The 24,883-nt window shown below is 41.0% G+C and overlaps 1 protein-coding gene across 2 annotated transcripts in view; it reads left to right on the top strand.

Moving 5' to 3' along the window:
- The window catches only part of tln1 (talin 1), a 60,185-nt gene that overhangs the window by 27,206 nt on the left and 8,096 nt on the right, over positions 1-24,883 (top strand). For both annotated transcript variants that reach the window (XM_031738408.2, XM_031738407.2), the window contains exons 17-50: positions 842-1,050; positions 1,139-1,237; positions 1,499-1,666; positions 1,800-2,094; positions 4,196-4,362; positions 4,468-4,596; positions 5,146-5,259; positions 5,833-5,946; positions 8,353-8,487; positions 8,850-8,978; positions 9,135-9,237; positions 13,654-13,862; positions 13,987-14,106; positions 14,516-14,713; positions 14,953-15,092; positions 15,198-15,291; positions 15,531-15,620; positions 16,344-16,466; positions 16,618-16,761; positions 16,860-17,021; positions 17,553-17,693; positions 17,829-18,010; positions 18,497-18,629; positions 19,119-19,220; positions 19,387-19,557; positions 19,684-19,932; positions 20,929-21,048; positions 21,141-21,287; positions 21,468-21,634; positions 22,020-22,203; positions 22,721-22,846; positions 23,774-23,890; positions 24,253-24,438; positions 24,648-24,755. In XM_031738408.2, coding sequence (XP_031594268.1) covers positions 842-1,050; positions 1,139-1,237; positions 1,499-1,666; positions 1,800-2,094; positions 4,196-4,362; positions 4,468-4,596; positions 5,146-5,259; positions 5,833-5,946; positions 8,353-8,487; positions 8,850-8,978; positions 9,135-9,237; positions 13,654-13,862; positions 13,987-14,106; positions 14,516-14,713; positions 14,953-15,092; positions 15,198-15,291; positions 15,531-15,620; positions 16,344-16,466; positions 16,618-16,761; positions 16,860-17,021; positions 17,553-17,693; positions 17,829-18,010; positions 18,497-18,629; positions 19,119-19,220; positions 19,387-19,557; positions 19,684-19,932; positions 20,929-21,048; positions 21,141-21,287; positions 21,468-21,634; positions 22,020-22,203; positions 22,721-22,846; positions 23,774-23,890; positions 24,253-24,438; positions 24,648-24,755 — 5,075 coding nt within the window. The remainder of the gene's footprint in view (positions 1-841; positions 1,051-1,138; positions 1,238-1,498; positions 1,667-1,799; positions 2,095-4,195; positions 4,363-4,467; positions 4,597-5,145; positions 5,260-5,832; positions 5,947-8,352; positions 8,488-8,849; positions 8,979-9,134; positions 9,238-13,653; positions 13,863-13,986; positions 14,107-14,515; positions 14,714-14,952; positions 15,093-15,197; positions 15,292-15,530; positions 15,621-16,343; positions 16,467-16,617; positions 16,762-16,859; positions 17,022-17,552; positions 17,694-17,828; positions 18,011-18,496; positions 18,630-19,118; positions 19,221-19,386; positions 19,558-19,683; positions 19,933-20,928; positions 21,049-21,140; positions 21,288-21,467; positions 21,635-22,019; positions 22,204-22,720; positions 22,847-23,773; positions 23,891-24,252; positions 24,439-24,647; positions 24,756-24,883) is intronic.

Here is a 24,883-nt window from a genome sequence, read left to right on the forward strand (position 1 = left end):
GTTGTGAATGTCTCTCACCAGAAACAGAACTCATGAGGGTGCCTGAGGGCCCAACATCCTGTAGTAGGCCCTGTGTTCACTGCCCAGCATTGAGGACCTGATTAGCGTTTTCCATAGAATACCAGAACTGGCAGGTGGACCACAGGGGTTATGTGCCTCACCCTGAGCATGTGGCAGATGTGAAAGAGTCTCGAGAAGCTGTTATGAAAGTTATGCTGCCTCTAACATGGGCAACAGCACCATGACTGCCATTAAGAATCACAATTAAATCCTCTGACCCCTTGTCAGACCCTATTGCGCCAATGCACCAGCAGGCAAAAGCATGCAGGCAGTTCCTGGAGGATAAAGGAATTTATATAACCAACTGGCCCCCACATTTGCCTGACCTAAACCTGTCAGAACGTTTTTTGGGACATTATGTTTCTTTCTATATATCCAATGTCATAAGGTATCACCTCAGACTGTCCAGGAGCTCAGTGATGTCCTGGTCTAGATCTGGGAGGAGATTCCCTGAGGACACCATCCATAGTCTTATTAGGACTATGATCCAACGTTGTCAGCCATGCATACAAGCACATGGAGGCCATACAAATTAGCCTGCTGCATTGTTTTTTTCACTTTGATTTTTGGGGTGTCTTTGAATTCAGCCCTCTGTAGGCTGATAATTTTCATTTACTTCAAATGATGTAGCATCCTTTCATCCCAGCAGATATCCAGCGTGATTTTTTCCCATTGATATCTGATCTGTTTTCTGAGTACTTTCTGAATTTGTTTCTTATGCAAATATAACAAGCGTCCTGTAGGAGATAAAGCACAAATCTCTGCCTGTGTCTGTCTTTAGGTGATCCAGCAGAGACAGATTACACAGCAGTTGGCTGTGCCGTTACTACAATCTCCTCCAACCTAACAGAGATGTCAAAGGGTGTTAAACTTCTGGCAGCACTTATGGAGGATGAAGGAGGAAATGGACAGCATCTGCTTGGTGCTGCCAAGAACCTGGCCTGTGCTGTCTCTGAAATGCTAAAGACTGCCCAACCTGCAAACACAGAGGTACAGGGTCAAACTAAAAGGAAGACAGAGATATGTTGTGTTTTTCTACTCTTTGTTGTCTGAGGTCAGTAATATCTTTTGGTTTCAGCCTCGTCAGAATCTGCTGCAGGCTGCTGGAAATGTGGGCCAAGCCAGCGGAGAGCTGCTTTCTCACATAGGCGAGGCAGACACTGATCAACAGTTCCAGGTGTGCCCATCATAACTTTTATTATTGTAGTATTTTGCTATTTTGGTAGTTCTTTAATTTTGCTGTGTAGCAATGGGAACTACTCTTGTATATGCAAGACAAAGTATGACACATTAGATATTATTCACATTCATTCATCCTGCCCTGATATCATAATATTTATCGACTTCATACAAATTTAATACATTTCTGGATTCAACTAACTTCTTTTCTGATTTTCACCAATGATAAGGTATGCTAACTGCTGTTTGCTTTTGGCAGGACATGCTGATGCAATTGGCTAAAGCTGTGGCTAATGCTGCAGCAGCTCTGGTGCTCAAAGCAAAGAATGTGGCCCAGAAGACAGAAGACTCAGCCCAGCAGAACCGGGTCATCGCAGCAGCAACTCAATGCGCTTTGTCCACATCTCAGCTAGTAGCTTGCACCAGAGTGAGTAATCTATTGAGAACTCGACTTTAATACAGTGTTCACCGTCTGATAGGGACAACTGTTGACTGAAACTGAGCCAAGCCTAAGGTCTTTCTACTTTTCTGTCCCACCAATAATCCTTTCCCTCTTCAAGGTGGTGGCTCCAACAATCAGCTCTCCAGTGTGCCAGGAGCAGCTAATTGAGGCGGGCAAGCTGGTGGCTAAGTCAGTAGAGGGCTGTGTTGAGGCATCACAGGGAGCGACCAGTGATGAGGGTCTCCTGAAACAGGTGGGCATGGCTGCCACAGGTGTCACACAGGCTCTTAATGAGCTCCTTCAACACATCAAACAATATGCCAGTGGAGGCCATCCCATTGGACGTCATGGAGAAGCCACTGACCGCATTTTGGATGTCACTGAGAACATCTTTAGCTCTATGGGAGATGCTGGTAAGTGAAGGAAGCTTAAACTGTTTCCACAGGATGGCTTTGGATCCTTTTGTAATTTGAAATCTTTGTAGGCTTTTTTTTATACCCATAAAATTACATTCTCTAAAATGTGTTGTGAATAATCTTGGTTTCCAGAAGCACCACTGGTTTACCCCAAATATGGAATAGCATAGTTGAAGAAAAGCTGACAGACAGGATATTCCATATATAATATCTATATATTAAAAAAGTCAGCATTTTTTTTCACTTGTCACTTAAAAAATAAATAAATAAAAAGATTTTGAACATGTAATGTATTGGCGATGTAATATAGCAGTTGTCTGACCACTGAAAGCACTTTAGACTACAAGTAACATTTTAACCATACATTCATACAGTGCTTCATATTATGCACATTAAACTCATCATCTACTTTATGTGCATGGCAATTTTTGAATCACCAGTTAACCTAAAATGCTTCTCCTTGGACTGTGGGAGAAGCTGGAGTACTTACAGGAAACCCATAGTGGTTCAATGGGCACATTTAAACTCACAATGAGGCCCACAGTGAGTTCTTCTTTCTGTCAGGTGACACTAACCGCTCCACCGGCATGTTACCTGATCATATCTACATTAGTCTAGTTAGAAAAAAATATTCTCAGACTTCTTTTAAGAGGCTAGTGCTAGAAAACAAATGTAAAAGCTTGGCCATCCTTCATCAAAAGTAATTTCGTAATGGTAACTTCGTAAGTGATTAAAATCTGAGATGAGCTTGAAAATGCATTATTACCTTATTATTATAAGTTTTACAGTTTGAAAATAACAAAAAAAGAAAAGAAGGTTTTACAAAAGTTTTACATATACTGTGATCCTTGCACACTTCTATGTATGTTTCTGTTTGGAGGCTTTTGACAAGGACATCTACTTCTGTGATATTCTTGGCCTGTCTTGCATCAGCTGCTTCTCTAACTATCTGTAATTTTTCAGTAATGTTTGGTTCATTTTTGTGACTGTTGATGCCTCAAAACCTTCAGCTTGTGCCTCTTGATGTTGTCTATAATCAGCAGCCTGCTTCCAGATTTTTCTGTTCTTAACCAGACACCCATTGAGAAATCAGTGTGACCAATATATTTGGGTGATATTAGCTATTTGTGATAAACCACTATCTGGATTCATACCAGAAGATAAATCCATCCATGAATTTTCTTCTGCTTATCTGGGCCTGGGTCTCCAGGGCAGCAGCCTAAGCAGAGAAGTGCAGACCTCCATCTCCCTAGCCTCTTCCTCTAGCTTGTCTTAGGGAATACCAAGGCCTTCCGAGGCCAGCCAAGAGATATAATCTCCCCAGCGTGCCTCCTTCCGGTGGGACATGGCCAGAACTTCACCCAGGAGGCATCCTTGGGAAAAACACACTTGAATAATGTGTGTTTGCTATATAGTTTGTCCACCAGATGGCAGTCTATAACTTCTTTGCTAGGAACAAATATTTGAAGCATCACAAACAACTAATCCACATTTTTTGTGAAAATAAAATAGGATTATTTTAGTAAGCACTCATAAACAGCTACACATAACTAAGGTTGGGGAGATCCATTTATGTTTTGTGAAAAAAAGCATCAGTCTTAAAAATCCTAAATCATTCAGGCTGTTTTTTTGACTATAATATTCGTCTTCTCTGTTATCATTGCCACTGGAAGTGTAAAGGTTTATTAATCCACCACCATAGTACAACAGTGTGCCATAAACTCCTGGAGGCTTTTTTCCAGTCAATCAGAAGATTTGATTTTCATTAGAGCAACTCTGTGATTGATTCTCTGTCTGAAAGTTATTCTGGTTTTCAAGGACTTAGTTTAACCTCCACTTTTAATGCTAATTATATTACGTTACCTTTTCTACATTCTTAGAAGCTTCTGTTTTGTGGGACATGGTTAAGGAGTTGAGTATTTATAAAGAGTTTTTATATTATGCTTGCTCAGAATTTTAAAATAATATTTCTTCTATAGCTTTCTGCCTTTTAAAGATCAGTTTATATTCTTCTCACACAACTGTTGGAAGGATGACATTTTCTTTATTGTTTTTTAATCATCACATTTTTCTCCATCTTTCTTTTTTGCAACACTAGGTGAGATGGTCCGTCAGGCTCGTATCCTTGCTCAAGCCACGTCTGATCTGGTCAACGCTATCAAGATGGATGCAGAGGGAGAGTCTGACCTAGAGAACTCACGCAAGCTTCTTTCTGCTGCCAAGCTGCTGGCTGATGCCACAGCCAAGATGGTGGAAGCTGCTAAGGTCTGCCTTTGTCTTTGTTTTTGTTTTTTTAACTCTGTGGATAAGACTGTGTTATCATTTTTTGGATTTGTTAGTTTAATATGTAATGTGAACATTTTATCCCAGGGTGCAGCAGCAAATCCCGACAGTGAGGAACAGCAACAGAAATTACGAGAGGCGGCTGAAGGTCTCCGCATGGCCACCAACGCTGCGGCGCAGAATGCTATCAAGAAACGCCTAGTCAACAAACTGGAGGTAACACCCCCAACCGGTTTGGAAGATAGCTGCCTCTCCCTGAGCTTGGTTGCGCTGGAGGTTTCTTCCTGTTAAAAGGGAATTTCTTCTTTCTACTGTCACCGTCATCTGATTGTTGGGGTTTTCTCTGTATTATTGGAGGGTCTTTACCTTGCAATATAATGCACCTTGAGACAACCATTGTGATTTGGCGCTATATAAATAGAATTGAATTGAATTGATTTACCACAAAAATGCTTTTAAAATGATGTCTCATGCTGATGCAGCTATTTCACACCCAACCACGATCGGTGGAACTCTTTATGAATATTTCTTAAACACTTTAGTAGAGAGTCTCTTTTGGGAATATAACTAAGTTTAACTTTGTGGCCTGTCTGAAATAACATGATGCTTAATTATAATACTGGCTTCAGTAACTTCCTGTTTTTAACTTTAAAAGTTTAACATTTGCATCTTATTATTAGTTCTGTCTGAGTCATTTCTCTGATTATTGCTAGTCTTGTGCTTTTTGCTGTTTTATTGACGCATCATGTTCCTTTCTTCTGGCAGAATGCAGCCAAACAAGCAGCAGCAGCAGCCACTCAGACCATTGCTGCTGCACAACATGCAGCCTCAACCAACAAGAACCAGGCTGCCCAGCAGCAGCTTGTTGTGGGCTGCAAGGTAAAAACTCAGTACTTGCTTTGGTTTATATAAACATATATGGAACTAAGCTTGCTATGTAGAATCAACAATCAGTGGTGCGAACAGTAAATTTCATGGAGGTTTTGTGTCTATTTTTAAAAAAACATGTGGACAACCTAATATCGCCTTGTAGTGATTGACCCGACATACTGTATCACTTTGAGGAGTATCACTTGAGCTCACTGTCCCACTCCTCCCCTGCAGCTGAGCCATACCTCTGCCACACGCCTATTAATAAACTTGATATACTCAAAGAAATTATAAATAGAAATTACATTTTTTACTCTTTCTCATAATTAAAACAATTTAAAAAAACAGAGTATTCCCACTAAAAGTAAGTACATGCCTTTATCTCTTATCTTTAAAAACTATGAGAATCAGACGATCCATGCCAGGTATGATGACTAGAACCTTTTAAAGGAGGGACAGATTGGAGTGTACAGAGGTTTCTAAACCCTTCAAAGTGAAGGATCTGAATGCAACTGTCCACCTTAGCAAAGTTATGCTTGTGTTAAGATATTTTTAAAAACTGTATTGTGTGTGTGTCTCCAGGCTGTCGCAGAGCAGATCCCTCAGCTGGTTCAGGGAGTCAGAGGCAGCCAGTCTCAGCCTGACAGCCCAAGTGCACAGCTGGCTCTCATTAGTGCCAGCCAGAACTTCCTGCAGGTGATTGTCACACCACCAACTTCACTGAGTGACAGCAGACTAACAAAACAACAGAAGAGTATAGCTATGTAACTGTGGTACAGTCATGATAAACAGCCATAAACAGATTGTGGCCTCATTGTTTTAAGCAACAAATCTTAAAACTCAGACGGAGTAACACTGTTGTCTGTCACTGGGTAAGAAATCTTTTCTGATGATTTTACTGCAACCTGGGAATTTTCTGTGTCACAAATGTGTCTTTCTTTTTACGTAGCTTAATCACTGATAACTTATGCCGTGCACGTAACCTGGTTGCATCTTTCAGTTTAACTTTTTGTGGTTGCTTGCCTCTTTGGAGCTAAAGGAGACCACCCAAACACATGAGATATCATTGGAAAGCCAAGATGTTGTCTATTGAACACATTAGAACTTACCTCAACATACCTCAAATAAGTCAGAAGATATAGACCAAAAACAAATTTCCATTATAGAGGACATAAATGAATAGTCTGGGTCTCAGTAGGTTAAGGGGAGATGAAAAAGAATAGTCAGAAATCTGAAAACAACATGGCTTGGCACTGTCTATATTTTCATTGAGTTTTTTTTATTGTTTATTGTCCATCCATCCATCCATCTTCATCCGCTTTATCCGAGGCCGGGTCGCGGGGGCAGCAGCCTAAGCAGAGAAGCCCAGACCTCCCTCTCCCCAGCCACCTCCTCCAGCTTATCCGGGGAACACCAAATGCGTTCCCAGGCCAGCCGAGAGATATAATCTCTCCAGCGTGTCCTGGGTCTGCCCCTGGGCCTCCCTCCGTGGGACATGCCCGAACACCTCACCCAGGAGGTGCCCAGGAGGCATCCTTGTCAGATGCCCGAACCACCTCAACTGGCTCCTTTCGATGTGGAGGAGCAGCGGCTCTACTCTGAGCCTCTCCCGGATGGCTGAACTTCTCACCCTATCTCTAAGGGAGAGGCCAGCCACCCTTCGGAGGAAGCTCATTTCTGCCGCTTGTATCCGCGATCTCGTTCTTTCGGTCACTACCCACAGCTCATGGCCATAGGTGAGGGTAGGGACATAGATCGACCGGTAAATTGAGAGCTTCGCTTTTACACTCAGCTCCCTCTTCACCACGACGGACCGGTGCAGCGTCCGCATCACTGCAGCCGCAGCACCAATCCGTCTGTCGATCTCCGGCCCCTTCTCCCATCACTCGCGAACAAGATCCCGAGATACTTGAACTCGGGCAGGAACTCATCCCCGACCGGAGTGGGCACTCCACCCTTTTCCGGCTGAGAACCATGGCCTCAGATTTGGAGGTGCTGATCCTCATTCCCGCTGCTTCACACTCGGCTGCGAACCGTTCCAGTGCGAGCTGGAGGCCCTCACCTGATGAAGCCAACAGAACCACATCATCCGCAAAAAGCAGAGATGAGATTCTGAGGCCACCGGTGAAAGCCCTCCGCCACTTGGCTGCGCCTAGAAATCCTGTCCATAAAATTATGAACAGAACCGGTGACAAAGGGCAGCCCTGGCGGAGCCCATCACCCACCGGGAACGAGTCCGTCTTATTGCCGGCAATGCGAACCAAACTCTTGCAACGGTTGTATAGGGATCGAATGGCCCGTAGCAATGGGCCAGACACCCCATACTCCCGCAAACACCTCCCACAGGACACCCGAGGGACACGGTCGAATGCCTTCTCCAAGTCCACAAAACACATGTAGACTGGTTGGGCAAACTCCCATGCACCCTCAAGTATCCTTGAGAGGATAAAGAGCTGGTCCAGTGTTCCGCGACCACCAGGGCGAAAACCGCATTGTTCCTCCTGTATCCGAGGTTCGACTAACGGACGAACTCTCCTTTCCAGCACCCTGGCATAGACTTTCCCAGGGAGGCTGAGGAGTGTGATCCCCTGTAGTTGGAACACACCCTCCGTCTCCCTCTTAAAGATGGGGACCACCACCCCGGTCTGCCAGTCCAGGGTACTGCCCCTGATCTCCACGCAACATTGTAGAGGCGTGTCAACCAGGACAGCCCTACAACATCCAGAGCCTTCAGGAACTCGGGCGGACCTCATCAACACCAGGGCTCTGCCACCAAGGAGTTGTTTAACTGCCTCAGTGACCTCGCCCGGAAATTGGCGGGTCATTCCCTCATCCCCAGACTCTGCTTCCTCCTCGGAAGACGTGTCAGTGGGATTAAGGAGGTCCTCGAAGTATTCCTTCCACCGCCTGACAATTTTCTCTATTTGTTTATTGTTTATATGTTTATTTACACCGTTATTAACTAGAGATAAGAATGAGGAGATGCAGACGCACCTCTAGCAAAAGTTTTAGGAAAAGCAAACACTTTATAGTCCATTTCTTTTTTAGAATGAACTGCTTTAAATCAAAACCAATGCAACATGTCTCTCTTCCCTCTACCAGCCTGGTGCTAAGATGGTTACAGCCTCCAAAGCTGCTGTTCCCACCATCAGTGACCAGGCTTCAGCTATGCAGCTCAGCCAGTGTGCCAAAAACCTGGCCAGTGCCTTGGCAGAGCTCCGCACTGCCTCACAAAAGGTAGTACTAATTATATATATTCATCAGTTTTATTCTGACAAAGATCTCAGCGTTCATTGTTCTGTGTTAGCTGGAGTCAGCAAAGTGAGTGAAAGAGCTAAGAAACATTCATGCATGTTTGAACTTTTGTGAAATGATATCATACAGGAATGATCTAATTCTCTAGATTTCTTTTTGCTGTTTTAGATTAAGAAATACATGAATTTCCAGATTTCTAACAGATTGCCTATTTTTTGGTCAATGAATCAAGTGAAGCAATCATGGTGTAGAAAATTTTTCTGATTTTTTTGACTGATGTCTAATTCACGCAAGATATAACTATGTTTTATTTAACTAATCACAGATATTTTTGTGTATCTTAGGCTCAGGAAGCGTGTGGACCACTGGAAATAGACAATGCTCTGTCAATGGTGAGAGATTTGGAAAAGGAGATCCAAGAGGCCAAGGCATCAGCAGAAGAAGGCAAACTTAAACCACTGCCAGGAGAGACGGTAAAGCACACTGAAATAGCTTTGGTTCACTGGACAACACCATGAACGAGGCATAAACAGAAGATTTTTTTAGAATCATAATAATTGGTGAGTTATTTTCAAAAAGTAGGAATGGATGACAGTGTTTCTTTCCATGTCTTTTGCTGTGTTATTCAGCTTGAGAAATGCTCCCAGGATCTGGGTAACAGCACCAAGGCTGTGAGCTCAGCCATAGCCCAGCTGCTGAGTGAAGCCACCCAGGGAAATGAGAACTACACTGGTGAGTTTAACATAACCAGAAAGATAGAAACATACCATAATGTCAGCTATTAAGTATATTTTTTATGTTTAAGAGGAAAAATAGTATTATAAAGCTTTACTTGCAATGATACGTGACAGGATGAAACGGCAATATGAGCATGTCACTTTAAAAATAGGGTTGTTTCTGAAGCCAGTCAAATGTTTATAGTAGGGCCTTTACCTTACAGTATAAAGCGCATGAGGCATCTTTTGTTGTGATTTGGTGTTATTGATATAACCCAGGGGTCGGCAACCCTGGGCACGCGTGCCACAGTTGGCACGCGAAGGGTTAACTGATGGCACGACCATAGCTGGACTGGTCATCGTGCATATTGGGCATTTGTCCAGTGGGCCGATGGTGATTTTTCGTTTTTATGGGACGATTTTGCTCTTTTTGTTTTTGTTGTTTGTTTTTGTTTTTTTGTAATGGTGTAAACAATGAAAGATGGTGGATTGGCCACATGCTGGCATATGTGTAAAAATAGCTCAGTTGTTTGGTGGTGGCAATGGTGGAGCTTCCACAGAGGCCAGCAGGTGGATGAGGGAAAGGGGAGGCAGGAGGAGGAGAGACCCGAGGCGGTCGCCGGTCCGAGTGTCAGGTGAACTGAACTTCAGGTAAGAAGTTATGACCTGCAGTCTATCTGGGTCAGATATAAACCAAGTTTAGGTGTAGTTTATTTTCGTTGTGCTGACTTTTTACAGTCAAGTACAATAACTCGTACTGCGTACTAGCTAGCATGACGGAGTTTCTATACAGCTGGGTGAGTGCTATGATGTTACTGATAGTGAACTTTATTTTATTCATAAGGTTAGTTAGTAGAGTTGCCAACCGTCCCTTAAAAAATGGAATCGTCCTGTATTCAGAGAAAATATCACGCGTTTCGTATTGAGCTGAGAAGGAACGCAGTTTGTCCCGTACTTCAGCTAGAATGGAAAAAATACACAAAGCTGGAGTTGTTCTGCGTCTTTACGGTGTCAGCTGCCTCTTCTTCTCTCATTCAATCATGAAACTGATCAATGATCAGCTGATCATTTCTGACGCAAGTCCCGTCTCTCTTGTTTGTTTATCGCCCAGTTTGCACCAGAAACAGGAAACCAGCGAATGTTGCGTTAAACAACAGCAGCGCGTTTAAGCTTGATCAGCTTTTGTTAGAATTTATTTAATATTAATTTCTAGTATCAGCTGATGTTTGCTGGAGCCACAGCTGTAAAAGCTGCTGGCCATGATATCGGTTTGGATATGTGGTGAGAGGGAAACATGAAGATGAAACCAGGAGATGTCCTTACTGAATCATCAGCGCTGAACGGGTGATGGAGAAACAGGTTTAGGTGACATGAATGACTTGAAGGGAATTTATGAACTGTTTCTGAGAGACAAATAACACCAGGATCCTTTTCTAAGTAGCTGACAGCTGGTAACTGTGCAGGGGTGGCTCTAGCAAAGTTTTGCCAGGGGGCCAGGTAGGGCATTAACAGGGAAAGGGGGGCACAAAGAAATACTTTTCTTTCTTATTCTCATTTAAAATGTCTCAAATAATTATCTAAATCTTACAACCAAAGTTTTTATCTGATGTACAATGTATAGAAATCATACATATACCAACAAGACAGCGTACATCACTGTCACAACAGCGTTTGTTTTCATTCAAAGGCTTTATGACTTTTCCTATACCTGGTGGGCCGTCTCTAGTCAAAATGGCCGGGCCGATTTCTTGTCCCAGTCCAGCCCTGGGCACGACACGCAGTGAATTAATCTGACAAGATGCGTTAAAAAATAAATGTCCGGCCCAGCGGTGCACATCGCAAATTAGCTCGCATAGACACATTACTTGTGCCGCTTCTTAATGACGGTATCTTAGCTAACAACCCCAACTACCAGATTCAACTTGTAATTGGCTAAAAATCACTTAGCCTACCGGTGAGAGGGACGTTGCTAGCTGGCAGTTTTTTCAAGCGATGTTGAAATTTCGACTTTTCAACACTTCAAATGCTTCAGGAGCTGTCCACTCAGCGCAGCATCAGCACCACAGAAATACACGGATACATCCGTAGACTCGAGACAGAATTCACAATGCGTTTTCGGGACTTTCAGGTGTATGGACCATTGTTTTCTTTTCTGATCAAACCAGAAAGCTTTAATGAGCAGCTGGGTTTGTCTCGCATTAACTGCCTGGACACAGAGGACATCGAAATGCAGCTGATTGAACTGAAAAGCTCTAGTCTGTGGGGGTCAAAGTTTGCAGAACTACAGACGCAGCTGAAATCCACAGCTGTGCATGTTCATGGAGCTTGCATTTTCACCTGCTGGACATCACTACCTGATAAGTTTAACTGTCTTCAGAACATTGCAGAGGCCTTATTGACAGTATTTGGCTTTACATATCTGTGTGAGCAGATTTTCTCTCACATGAGTGTCCTCTGGTAGCCGTCTGAATGCTGGACACTTGGAGACCTGTGTCTCTGAGTGGGAGACCAGAGATCACATTAACATGTGTGTCTCTGTATTAACAAACATATCATATTGGACCCAGTTTATTTTTCTTATCATTGTTGTGAGGAGACCATAAATAGCATTTGCATTTTCTGTTGTACAGTTCATTTGCTGTTATGGAGTTCTTGTTATGGATAAAAAGTGTCTTTTTTTTGTTTCAAAATAGCTGATAACTATTCGCTGATAGCTGCCAACATCTGCAAACAAATATAATTCTATAAAGTGGTTCTATATAGTGTGTAACTGTTAATATAGAGCGTTATTAAATTTATTACTAATGCAATTATATAGCACATTGACTTCTGAGGAAATTTCGTCATCAGAAAGGTTGCCTACCCCTGATATAACTGAATATAACTGAATTGGATTGAATTTTGCTTTGAAAATGGCAAATACACTATATTGGCAAAAGCATTTGCTCAGCTGCCTTCGTATGCATATGAGCTTGAGTGATATAGCATTCGTAAGGCATAGGCTTTAGTATGGTGTCGGCCCACACTTTGCAGCTATAACAGCTTCGGCTCTTCTGGGAAAGTTTTCCACAAGGTTTAGGAGGGTTTATGGGAATTTTTGATCGTTCTTCCAGAATCGCATTTGTGTGGTCAGACATGGAGGATGTGAAGACATGACTTTGAGATACTATTCAAATAATTAAATTTAATTACTATTCAGATAATTAAATTTTATTTTATTTATACAGCGCCAAATCACAACAGCAGTCACCTCAAGTTGCTTTATATTGTAAGGTAGATCTTACAGTAATACATGCAGAGAAAAACCTAACATAGGGAGTCATATGATCCCCTATGAGCAAGCACTTTGGCGACAGCAGGAAGGAAAAACTCCCTTTTAAAAGAAAGAAACCTCCAACAGAGCCAGACTTAGGGAGGGGTGGCCATCTGCTGTGACTGGTTGGGATGAGAGAAGGAAGACGGGATAAAAGAAATGCTGTGGAAGAGAGCCAGAGATTAATAACAAGTATGATTCAATTCAGAGAGGTCTATTAACACATAGTGAGGGAGAAAGGTGACTGAAGAACTAAGGGAGGATTCAGGCTCACCTGATCCAGCACTAACTAACTAATAGCACTAACTAATATGCTTTAGCAAAAAGGAAAGTTTTAAGTCTAATCTTAAAAGTAGAGATAGTGTCTGTCTCCTGAATCTGAACTGGAAGCTGGTTTCACAGAAGAGGGGCCTGAAAACTGAAGGCTCTCCCTCCCATTCTACTTTTGCAGGCTTACTTATACAACAAGTAAGCCTACAGTGCGAGAGCGAAGTGCTATAAGGTTATTAAGATGAGATGGGGCGTGATTATTTAAGACTTTGTATTTGAGGAGCAGGATTTTGAATTCAATTCTGGATTGAACAGGGAGCCAATGAAGGGAAGCCAATATAGGAGAAATATGCTCTCTCTTTCTAGTCCCTGTCAGTACTCTCACGGCAGCATTTTGGATTAACTGAAGGCTTTTCAGGGAATTTTTAGGACATCCTGATAATAATGAATTATAGTAGTCCAGCCTAGAAGTAATAAATGGATGAACTAGTTTTTCAGCATCACTCTAAGACAGTGTGTAACATTTCTCATGGAATCAACTGAAGAAATAGGAACCAGTTTTGTTTTACTCGTACAATCCTTGCGTTAGGTCCCTGTTTAGAGTGAAGTGGTTCAACAAAAAAACAACAAGACAATGCTCTGAAAATGGTCAAGTGGTCAAATCTAAAGATGAGTGATGCAAAAGAAATGACAAGTGACTCAAGAATTTTGCACTATACTACATTTCATAATATCTTTTTTATTAATTTAATGTTAAACAAATTAGACCTTAGGCGTTCCCAGACTGTAAATTTTGTATTATGTCTTTCTACAAACCAAAGTTTCTCTCCTCTGTCCTGTTGGATCCAGGTATGGCAGCCAGAGATGTGGCTCAGGCTCTAAAGTCACTAGCTTCGGCTGCCAGAGGAGTCGCTGCTACCACAGATGACTCAGCAGCACGTAGTGCCATACTGGACTGTGCTGGGGATGTCATGGACAAGTCATCCAACCTTATTGAAGAGACCAAGAGGGCGATTGCTAAACCAGGAGATGCAGAGAGTCAGCAGAGACTGGCCCAGGTTAGAGCCAGACTGAGAGATTAGAAATGCTTTTGTTTGGTAGCTACAGTAGTTTTTTTCTGAATGTTTATATGTATTTCATATAATAATGACAATCAACATGTGCATGTGTTTGTGTGTGAAGGTGGCTAAGGCGGTTTCCCAGGCCTTGAACAGATGTGTGAACTGCCTTCCTGGCCAGAGGGATGTGGACAACGCCATCCGCACTGTGGGCGAAGCTAGCAAGTCTCTCCTGGCTGATTCTGTTAGTACAAAATTAACAGTTTTTAATAAATGTAGATTGTAGTTACTGATAAAAAGATCGCAGGTGAATAATATTTTTTTCACACTGAAGCTACTCTATTAATCAACCAAGTTCCATCACCTACTGTTTTTCATAATTTTCCTGATCTCTCTTTTTTCTCTTCTTTTTTTACCTGTGAAACACAGTAGCAATGCAAAACTAGTCTTTCTTCTCCAAAATTGTACATATCAAGGAACCCTTCAAGACAGTCTTTGGAGACAAGTTAATTGTGCATGCTTGAGGATGAAAACACAATTTATGAGTCAGGACTAGTTGCTTACAGTTATAACCAAAGCTATAACCAGTTGTAGCCAATATTCTTTTCTATGTTGCTACTTGCAGTATTAGATTTTTTTTCTTCCCAACATAGTTCCCATCTAGTGGAAAGAGCTTCCAGGAGGTTCAAGCTCATCTCAACGAGGTTGCAGCTGGTCTAAATCAGTCAGCCAATGAAGTGGTCCAGTCATCCAGAGGAACCACCCAGGACCTGGCCAGGGCCACTAGCAAATTTGGACAGGAATTTAGCAACTTCCTAGAGGCTGGTGTTGACATGGCTGGAACATCTCAGGTCAGTTTGAATGAGTTTTCACCAGGCAAACTGTAGTCTAATTTTTTTAAACATGTATTTATGGGTTTTATAGAGTCAAAAATGTACTGCCCTTTGTATCGTTGTGGTGTACCATACAAAGAGCAGAACCCCAATATTCCATGAAGCTGGGTCATCATGACACATGATTTAGGTGAAAAAATATTAACGGCAAAAGCCGTAGAGTTTTCAGTGTCTTCATACTTCTTCCTTTCCTCTAGTCTAAGGAGGACCAGACCCAGGTGGTGTCTAACCTGAAGACAATCTCAATGTCATCAAGCAAGCTGCTTTTAGCAGCTAAAGCTCTGTCCACTGATCCTAGCTCGCCCAACCTCAAGAACCAGCTGGCAGCAGCTGCCCGGTCGGTAAAACCCCCCCCACAAAAACCCCCCAAAACAAATGTAAAAAAATCAATTTTCATAGCTTTGTTTTTAACCACTTATCTGTCTGTTATTTGTCTTTGCAGGGCCGTTACAGACACTATCAACCAGCTCATCACCATGTGCACTCAGCAGGCTCCAGGTCAGAAGGAGTGTGATAATGCTCTCAGAGAGCTTGAGGTAACAGCCACCATCAAACAGTTTCTCTTCTTTATCTTTTCTTTAGCTTTAGCTTCCCATGTCCCAGACGCATCATAAAAATCTCTAAAAATATGTAAGAATAATAATAATAATAATAATAATAATACTAAAGAAAACCATAAACAATCAATACATTTTAGTCATATAGAGGTCATGTGACATTCAGGTGAGTTGTACAGTGTGAGTTTGTCAGGAATGTATGCTGTGTTTGTGTGCAGTCAGTGAAGGGGATGCTGGAGAACCCGACAGAAGCGATCAGTGAGCTGTCATACTTTGACTGCATTGACAGTGTCATGGAGAACTCCAAGGTACTGTAGAATACACATCACTAATGCCTTTCTTTTATGGTTTTAGTTCTATGATTATTCTTTTTTTTCTTTTTCTTTGCCTTGTAATTGACACTAATCTTCTAAAAAAGCAACAAAAACGTGATTTCAATATTGGCACATGTTAAATTAGAATTTTCAACACTGAGAGTTCCTGTCTAATTTGGACAAGGTAACACACTGGAAACAGTAGAAGCATGGGCTGTTTCTCCCACAGACAAAAGAGGACGTGATTCTATCAGATCACATATTCTTGGTCTTATTGCGTCGGTTTAGACAATGTCATCAGAATCAGAATTCTTTATTAATCCCTAAGGAATTTATGTACATGTACATTATGTCTATTAAAGTGTTGTGCCACTTTAATAGATTTCCATGTAAAATACACCTGCGTTTTCTTGCTCTGAGCTCTATCAGTTAGACAGTAACTAAAAGCAAATTTCTTGGTAATGGTGAAAGATGAAATAAACAACATAATGAACCAAAGCAAATATGTGATACAAGTTTTAATTTCTTATTGTTTTTCAACACCTTGAACTATTTAAGTATTTAGGCTATTTGTTTTGTCGGCAACAAAGTACAAAGCTTTGATGTAGACTATAATGTCATGGTTCAGTCAGTGCTTTGCTTCACTCCATGTTTATCATCAGTAAAAGTGTGATGCTCCACTCTTTGTTTTCTGATTCTCTTGTTATTTGTCAATAGGTCCTCGGTGAGTCCATGGCTGGTATTTCTCATAATGCCAAAAACTCCAACCTGCCAGAGTTTGGTGACTCAGTCAGTACTGGCTCCAGAGCTCTTTGTGGTCTCACTGAAGCAGCTGCACAGGTAAAATCCATACTGTAGATTACTGTATTATTGCCTTAAGACAGCAGCTCAGAGGCAAGTGAAGTATAGCTGGTAACATGTCTATTTTGGCTTGCTACACACTAGAAGTATTTACATACAATGAACTTATAGCTGAATTTTATGTCTCTAGGCTGCCTATTTACTGGGTGTATCAGACCCCAACAGCACAGCAGGTCAGAAGGGCCTGGTAGACCCTGCTCAGTTTGCCCGAGCTAATCAGTCTATTCAGATGGCCTGTCAGAACCTGGTGGACCCAGCTTGTACTCAATCCCAGGTAAATGCTTGCCTCACTGCAAGTAATTGTCAGTTTTATCAGATTTCTTTGACTGATTATTGAGTCTGAATGTGATGACCATTACTCTCCCTGTGCAGGTGCTGTCCGCAGCAACCATAGTGGCCAAGCACACCTCTGCGCTCTGTAATGCCTGCAGATTGGCCTCCTCTAAAACTCCTAACCCTGTTGCCAAGAGGCAGTTTGTTCAGTCAGCCAAAGAAGTGGCCAACACCACTGCCAACTTGGTCAAATCCATAAAGGTTTGTAATAAAAGCCATATCAAACACACATCAGTGTCATTCATATACACACACCCACAGCTTGAGTGAAAAGGTTAATTATGGTGTAATGACAAGTTATAATTTACAAACTGAACTACAGTCAATTATATTTAACTATCATTTAAGAATAGGATTTTCAAAAAATGTAAGAAAAGTAATAAAAACATGCAAGAAATGACTTTGCGTTTAGTCTTTGTCAAACTGGTCAGACATATTAGGGTTATAGAACATATGTTTACTGAGACATGTCTTCTGGCCTTTATCCAGTATACATCTGAAAGTGTGTAAAAATGGAACAGTCAAATCCACGTTTTCTATAATAAAAGAAAACTAATAAAACTCATAAAAAAGGATTAAACAAGAGCTCATCAGCTCACTTTTGACAGCTGTATATTTAAACCTCTTCTTCCTTGCTACATTACACTGCTCTGGGAGGTAAGCAGCTAGTGTTCTAGAAATAAAGAGTGCTGAAAAATTCTTATGGAAGTCATGTCTATGTCCCCTGCATAGGCTTTGGATGGAGCCTTTAACCAGGAGAACAGAGAAAAGTGTAAAGCTGCCACTGGTCCTCTAATAGAAGCTGTGGACAACCTGACTGCTTTTGCCTCCAATCCTGAATTCGCCAGCATTCCTGCTCAGATCAGCCCTGAGGTATGTCCAAGAGCTGCCATTACAGCATTACTGCGACACTAATGTGCCCTGTCATATCATTACAAGTTACAGAATCTAACATCAGGAGATTTTCATATTCTCAGACAGATCCTGATTTGTTATTCTCTGGTTCAGGGTCATGCAGCTATGGAGCCCATTGTGGCAGCAGCTAAGACGATGCTGGAAAGCTCCACTGGCCTGATCCAGACTGCACGTTCTTTGGCTGTCAACCCCAAAGACCCGCCCAAGTGGTCCGTGCTTGCTGGACACTCCAGAACTGTGTCTGACTCCATCAAGAAACTCATCACCAACATGAGGTAGACTCTGCTCTGCACACTGGCCTCTTCCACTCCTACTACTGTCTGGGCTCCCTCTCAAACATCACACCCAGAAAACAGTTTAACAATATATTATGTAAATGAGCATGCATACTGTAAATAATGCATAGATTTACACAATATTTTGTGTTATTTTGTAATGATCACAAAATCATTATTTGCCATTAAGATTTGCATCATTTTTTGAGTAACATGTCATTTAACCCAAATTTTGGGATAGTTTTGTATCAGACTTGAGAATGACATAACATATAAGGGGCTTTTTTTAGTTTATTATAATTATAATAATAATAGTTGTATAACACTTAACACAAAGTTAAAAAGTGCTTCACGGTTCAAATAGAAGCCACACAAACATAAAATATCATTTGAAACTATAAAAGTAAGAATTGGTTCTCTGCTTAGATTTAGTCAAGCAGGTTATAAGAGTATGTAGTAATTACACCCTTCATCTCATGTGTGCAGAGAAAAAGCTCCTGGCCAGAGAGAATGTGATGATGCTATTGAGGCACTAAACGGCTGCATCCGTGAAGTTGATCAGGCCTCTCTGGCAGCCATAAGCCAGCAACTAACACCACGAGAGGACATCTCAATGGAGGTAAATGTGCACGCTCCACTATTAGTTTTTCACTGACTTTGTATGAATGCAGCAAGGAAATTGAATTGCTGTATTCTATACAAAATGAAAGCATTACATTTGATTTAATATTCTATGTTGAATAAATATGTATGTGTCTATATGTAGCTAATTTCACCTACTAAACCCCTGAAAAATCACGGTATGGATGTTACTGCCCCCACAGAATATTTCTTCCTGCCGATCCCCTGAACAGCCTGTGCGTTGGTCCATGCTAGTTAGAATGACCATTTTACATCAAGGAAAGTGAAAAGTTAGTGTGATGAAGCACAAACGTGTTTTGAGGGACAAACGGTTCAGAAAGCCACTGTAATGTAGTGTAGTTCAGCATGCATTGTTCCTTGACCTGATGTGTAATACGTCTGTTGGTAGACATAGTAAATGAAGCTGAATTTGGGGCTAAATTAAAGTATCTGAGTTTGACTGACAGTTCATGTGTGTATGTTTTAGACTCTCCATGAGCAGATGGCTGCCTCAGTCCATGAGATTAGTAACTTGATTGATCCCGTGGCTGTAGCTGCTCGATCTGAGGCCTCCCAGCTGGGACACAAGGTAAACTTTAAGACAACAACTTTTTACAGTCAACACAATTTTGACAATGTGATGGTCCAGCTCCAGGCTGAAGAGGACTCAACCTGTCCTTCCAAGTCTGTTCCTTTAATTTTGGAATCTGTTTTGTACTTAAATAAAATGATTTGTGTCCCACACATTTGGACAGGTCTCTCAGATGGCCAGTTACTTTGAGCCCCTGATCATGGGAGCCATTGGCACAGCATCCAAGATCCTCAATAGTCAACAACAGATGGCTGTTTTAGACCAAACCAAAACTCTGACTGAGTCAGCCCTGCAGATGCTCTACACTGCTAAGGAGGCTGGAGGCAATCCCAAGGTAATGAAAGTTGAAATATAATGTCTTCTGGATATGTGTACTTGATTGCACTCTATGTGATTAAGGTCCATTAAACACACTGAGCATTTTTTGCACTGCTCACACCAATGTGCTTCCTTTATCTAGGCAGCCCACATGCACGAGGCCTTGGAAGAGTCCGTACAGATGATGAAAGAAGCAGTAGATGACTTGGGTGCCACGCTGTCTGAAGCGGCCAGTGCAGCTGGTGCAGTCGGTGGTATGGTGGACTCCATCAATGATTCCATCAATAAAATGGAAGATACACAAGTGCAAGAACCTGAAGGCACCTTTGTGGACTACCAGACTACCATGGTTAAGACAGCCAAGGCCATTGCTGTGACTGTGCAAGAGATGGTAAAATATTTTGTTAATAATGTATGGGGAATAGTTTTTAGTTTGTTGTTAGTCATTAGTTTTTCCATTTAAAAGTTGAGTTCAGTTAGAAATTCTGAATGAATAAAGCATGCTCCCTCTTAGTGAGGATTGAGCATGAAAACGTACCATATTAGGAGACAGCTGTGGAATTTCCTGTCATTGCCACTAAACAGTTATGAATGGAATAAAACAAATCACACCACAAAGCCTGTCATATGCAAAAACAGCAAGAGTATCCATTGAACATACTGTTACTATTACTGCATCCTTTCAGTGGTTCAGGCTCTAAAATCTGGTAATTAGTATTTTGCCAGATCCTAAGCTGGGTACTCCTCCAGTTTTTACCCCTCAGCTGTAAAAGACTGATGGGGTATTGTCGTCACCCCACCAGGTAGGTGGGCGGGCAGCATGGACACCTAAGTTTGTGAATGCAAATTACTAGAGAACAAGGCGATGTAGGAGTTGATAACACAGGTGGCTCTACTAAAAAATCCTGACACAAGTCAGGAAAACTAAATGGAACCAACAAAACTGGAAAGCATAGGCTGGAAACAGAGGTCAGGCAAACAGGTAACAAAGACACAGTGCCACCCTAGGTGTAGGGTAGATTTACATGCAAGCCTTGGGACAACCTCACATTTCACCAATAGAATCAGACTTCTATCAGATAGATGTATCTTATTGAAAAATGCATCTTTTTTTCTGCAATCATAATATTATTTCTGTTACTTATCATTCTTTTCTTGCACTTTAATAGCATTTATTGTGACAAGAATACTATAAAGACAAAAACGCATATAAAGCCATGTGCAAACGCACATAATTTCCACAAAAGCCCCTTGATTTCTTTATTATTGACATACTCATTAAATGATCGTATGAAACTCATATCAGTAAATCTGCATCAATACTTAATTCATGTTGACATATGTGTGGAACAAACTCGGTAACTAGCATCCTCTTATTTGTTTTCAGGTGACCAAGTCTAACACCAACCCAGATGACCTTGGAGGATTAGCTAACCAGCTGACCAATGAGTTTGGAAATCTGGCCAACGAAGCCAAATATGCAGCCGTTACTGCAGAGAATGATGAAGTAAATCAAACTAATATGTCTAATGTGTGGAGTGTCTATACTTGGAAAGTGTCCTTTCCACAGTTTTCATGTTGTCATGTCTTTGTTTCCAGATTGGTTCTCATATTAAGAAGCAGGTGGGTGAGTTGGGTTTCACCTGCACAAGTCTGGTGACAAAAGCTGGAGCTCTTCAGTGCAGCCCTAATGACACCTTTACTAAGAAAGAGCTGATTGAAAGTGCACGGAAAGTCTCTGAGAAGGTCAGAACAGAAGCTAACATATAACTTGTTTTTTGAATTCTTTTTTGGTCAGTTTGTCTTTATTAGATCAGCAGTGATAAAGATAAGACATTTTCTCCTACTCTGAGCTTTCATGTGGTTTTTATTCTTAATTCACCTTTTCATTTATAACACTTATAAGACTTATTGATTTTCTTGCAGGTCTCCCATGTGTTAGCATCTCTGCAGGCAGGTAACCGTGGCACCCAGGCCTGCATCACTGCTGCCAGTGCAGTGTCTGGAATTATTGCAGACCTTGACACCACCATTATGTTTGCAACTGCTGGAACTTTGAACCGTGAAAATGCAGAAACCTTCGCTGACCACAGGTACTAATTTGAGACCCTCTGTAGGCTATATTACAGATAAGTTGTTTTGTGCTTTAGTGTCATGATATTATCAGGCTTTGTGACCATCAGTAATGCATTTTAAACATGCAAACATCTTATTTTGGCTTCAAAAACCAGAAAATTACCTTAGCCTTATTGTGAGAAAGCAAAAATTACACCTGGAGTAAGTAAGTAGTAGTGGAAGGAACTAGGGACCTGTTTAAGAAAGCATGTTTAGTGAAAATTCTGAATTTGTAAACCCTGAAATGAGGGTTTCTGTACGAGAACGAAAGCTAAGCTCATCTTTGAGTCGAAGTCATATAATCATATGACTTCGACTCAAAGATGAGCTCATATGATCATCTTTGCTCTGCTGTTTTTACAGGGAATGCATCCTAAAGACAGCCAAGGCTCTGGTGGAGGACACCAAGTTGCTGGTGGCTGGTGCTGGGGCCAGTCAGGAAAGGCTGGCCCAGGCAGCCCAGTCCTCAGTGTCCACCATTACCAAACTGGCAGATGTGGTAAAACTGGGGGCAGCCAGCTTGGGTTCCGAAGACCCAGAGACCCAGGTATGGATGCATTTTTGTCTGCTTCTATACTGGCAAATAGCTTCTACTTTATGTATGTTTGCTTCTTATGAAAAGGTACAGTTCTTAGCAAATATATTAGACCACCTGCCATAAAAACAAGAAAAGTATTTTAGAAATCTGTCAAAAACTTGCTTAAAACTAAAGATTGTATTGTTATTTATTAGAAAATAGTAAAGTGAATTCATGTTTTTATGGCCAAGTTTGAGCCACCGTCTCTGAGAAGTCAGAAGTTAAACAAATAAAACTAATTTTACTGTTCAGGAATGCAAATAAATAGCTGTAATTTGGCATCTTAATGACAAAATGAAATGTTTTTATTAAAGAGCTTGTGCATCCCAGTAGATAAACCATTATAGAAACAAAAATAATTATTGTAATTGCTGATACTGTTAATTTAAGGCAACTAGTGCATAAACCTTACACTGGGTGGTGATCGAATAATTTGTTAAGCATTGTATCAGATAACAATTTAAGCTCTGTTCCCTGCTGTGTACAGGTGGTGTTGATTAATGCAGTGAAGGATGTGGCCAAAGCCCTAGGAAACCTCATCAGCGCCACAAAGGCAGCTGCAGGCAAGCCTCACGATGACCCCAGCATGCTGCAGCTTAAAAATTCTGCTAAGGTAAGATACAAAACTAGCAATCAGTTCAAGTCAGTTCTATTTGCTGACACTTTACAACAACAGCACACACAGACACTTTGACTTTTACGTGGTTGTAATTTTTAACAAAGCTTAAATATGTTTTTCTGGCTTGAACATTCCATTTAGCTACCTCCTATACTTTACAAGGAGTTTTTACAAGGGCTTAACACTATTTGAAAAAATAAGGCAATAAGTGATATTGAACAGATAGTGAAACACACATATACATTTTGTTTTGGTTTAAGTTTTATAAAAGCACAAAAAATAAATCAAGTTAATTCTAGATCCTGAGAAAAACATACTGATATAATGACAAATACAATAAAACACCATATTAGAGTTTTATGTGTACATGCTGTTGATCAGATAGTTCTTATTCTAATCTAATTGCATGGAACCAAGATTGGAAAACCAAAGTATTAAGAAAGGATTTGTAATTATGTTGCAGTGTAATTCTTACCAGTACAATGAATACACGCCTAAGATTAACACATAAATAAGTTCAGTTGTTAAGATTATTTAAAAAGAACCTTCACCAAATCCAGAGCACTTTGTAGTTGGTCTGTATCCAGAAAAAAACCCCCACCCCTTCATGACCTTAAGTGTTTTAAATGTCAAAAACCTAAAAGTAGCATCTTCTGGATGCTGTCCACTATAATAGAAAACAGACAGCATATGAAGAGAAGGAGAGACAAAAATATTGTCTAATATGTAACAAATATAATATATAAAATACTTTTTATTACATAGTGTATATATATTAAAATATTTCTGTTAAGTGCTACGTATTTTAAAAATCAAATTAAAATATGCTAGTGACATCTAGTCTCAAAATAATCTATCAAATATTTAAGATATTTTCATTACTCTAATGTATTACCACATAATTTGACCTGACTGCTGTAGGTGATGGTGACCAATGTAACATCGCTCCTGAAGACTGTAAAGGCTGTGGAAGATGAAGCCACCAAGGGGACCAGAGCTTTGGAGGCCACTATTGAACACATCAAACAGGAATTGGCTGTGAGTGTGAGATAAATGTTTCTTTACAGTTTAAGCCAGTTGGAAATACCCTGCCAAGGATTCAGTTAAAACACAGGAGATTCCTCCACAGGGGCCATGGCCATTTCCTAACCAGTGTTTCACAAGCCAGTGAAAAGCTTTTAGAATAAGAACCCTCATCTGCATAATATTAACATCTTCCAGTTCAAAACTTTTGAGGCAACTGCCATCTCAAAGATTTCTTATGGCAGCAAAAAGAGCGTTTTGACTAAAGGCCTTGGTGTTACATAAAATAGCTTTTGGGAACACGTGTCCTATTATGAGGTAAGTAAATTAATGCACAAGGAAAACTCACTAGCATTCAACCTGGTTTTATCACACAGGTATTCAACAGTGCTGATCCTCCAGCAAAGACCACCACACCAGAAGAGTTCATCCGCATGACTAAAGGAATCACAATGGCAACAGCAAAGGCAGTGGCTGCTGGGAACTCTTGTCGTCAGGAAGACATCATTGCCACAGCTAACCTTAGCAGAAGGGCAATTGCTGAGATGCTGCACTCCTGCAAGGTACGACAGACCATGAACTACTAAATAGTGTTTGTTCATTGGCTGCCAAACAAAGTTCAATGTGCAGTAATTAATGAGGTCTCAGAGAACAGTTTGGTAGGTATTTTTGTCACAATGAGAAAAAATATATATACATACAACTTACTGATATAAGATATCTTTCTGCCCTTGCTATCACTGACTGACTTTTGTCACTGTTTGCTTTGCAGCAAGCTGCCTACCACCCAGAGGTCAGCAAAGACGTGCAAATGAGAGCTCTGCGCTATGGCAATGAATGTGCTTCTGGATATCTGGGATTGCTGGAGCATGTATTGGTGGTAAGATGATATGGAGAGGATGAGGCACGAGAATGACTAAATAACTTAATGAAGAGGTTTTATCATAAATTCAATGGGGATGTGGTGAACAGCACTAGAGACCAACTTCATGCCAATAACACAAGTAT

The sequence above is a fragment of the Oreochromis aureus genome, linkage group 7 (genome assembly GCF_013358895.1).
Source record: "Oreochromis aureus strain Israel breed Guangdong linkage group 7, ZZ_aureus, whole genome shotgun sequence".
Classification (NCBI taxonomy): domain Eukaryota; kingdom Metazoa; phylum Chordata; class Actinopteri; order Cichliformes; family Cichlidae; genus Oreochromis; species Oreochromis aureus.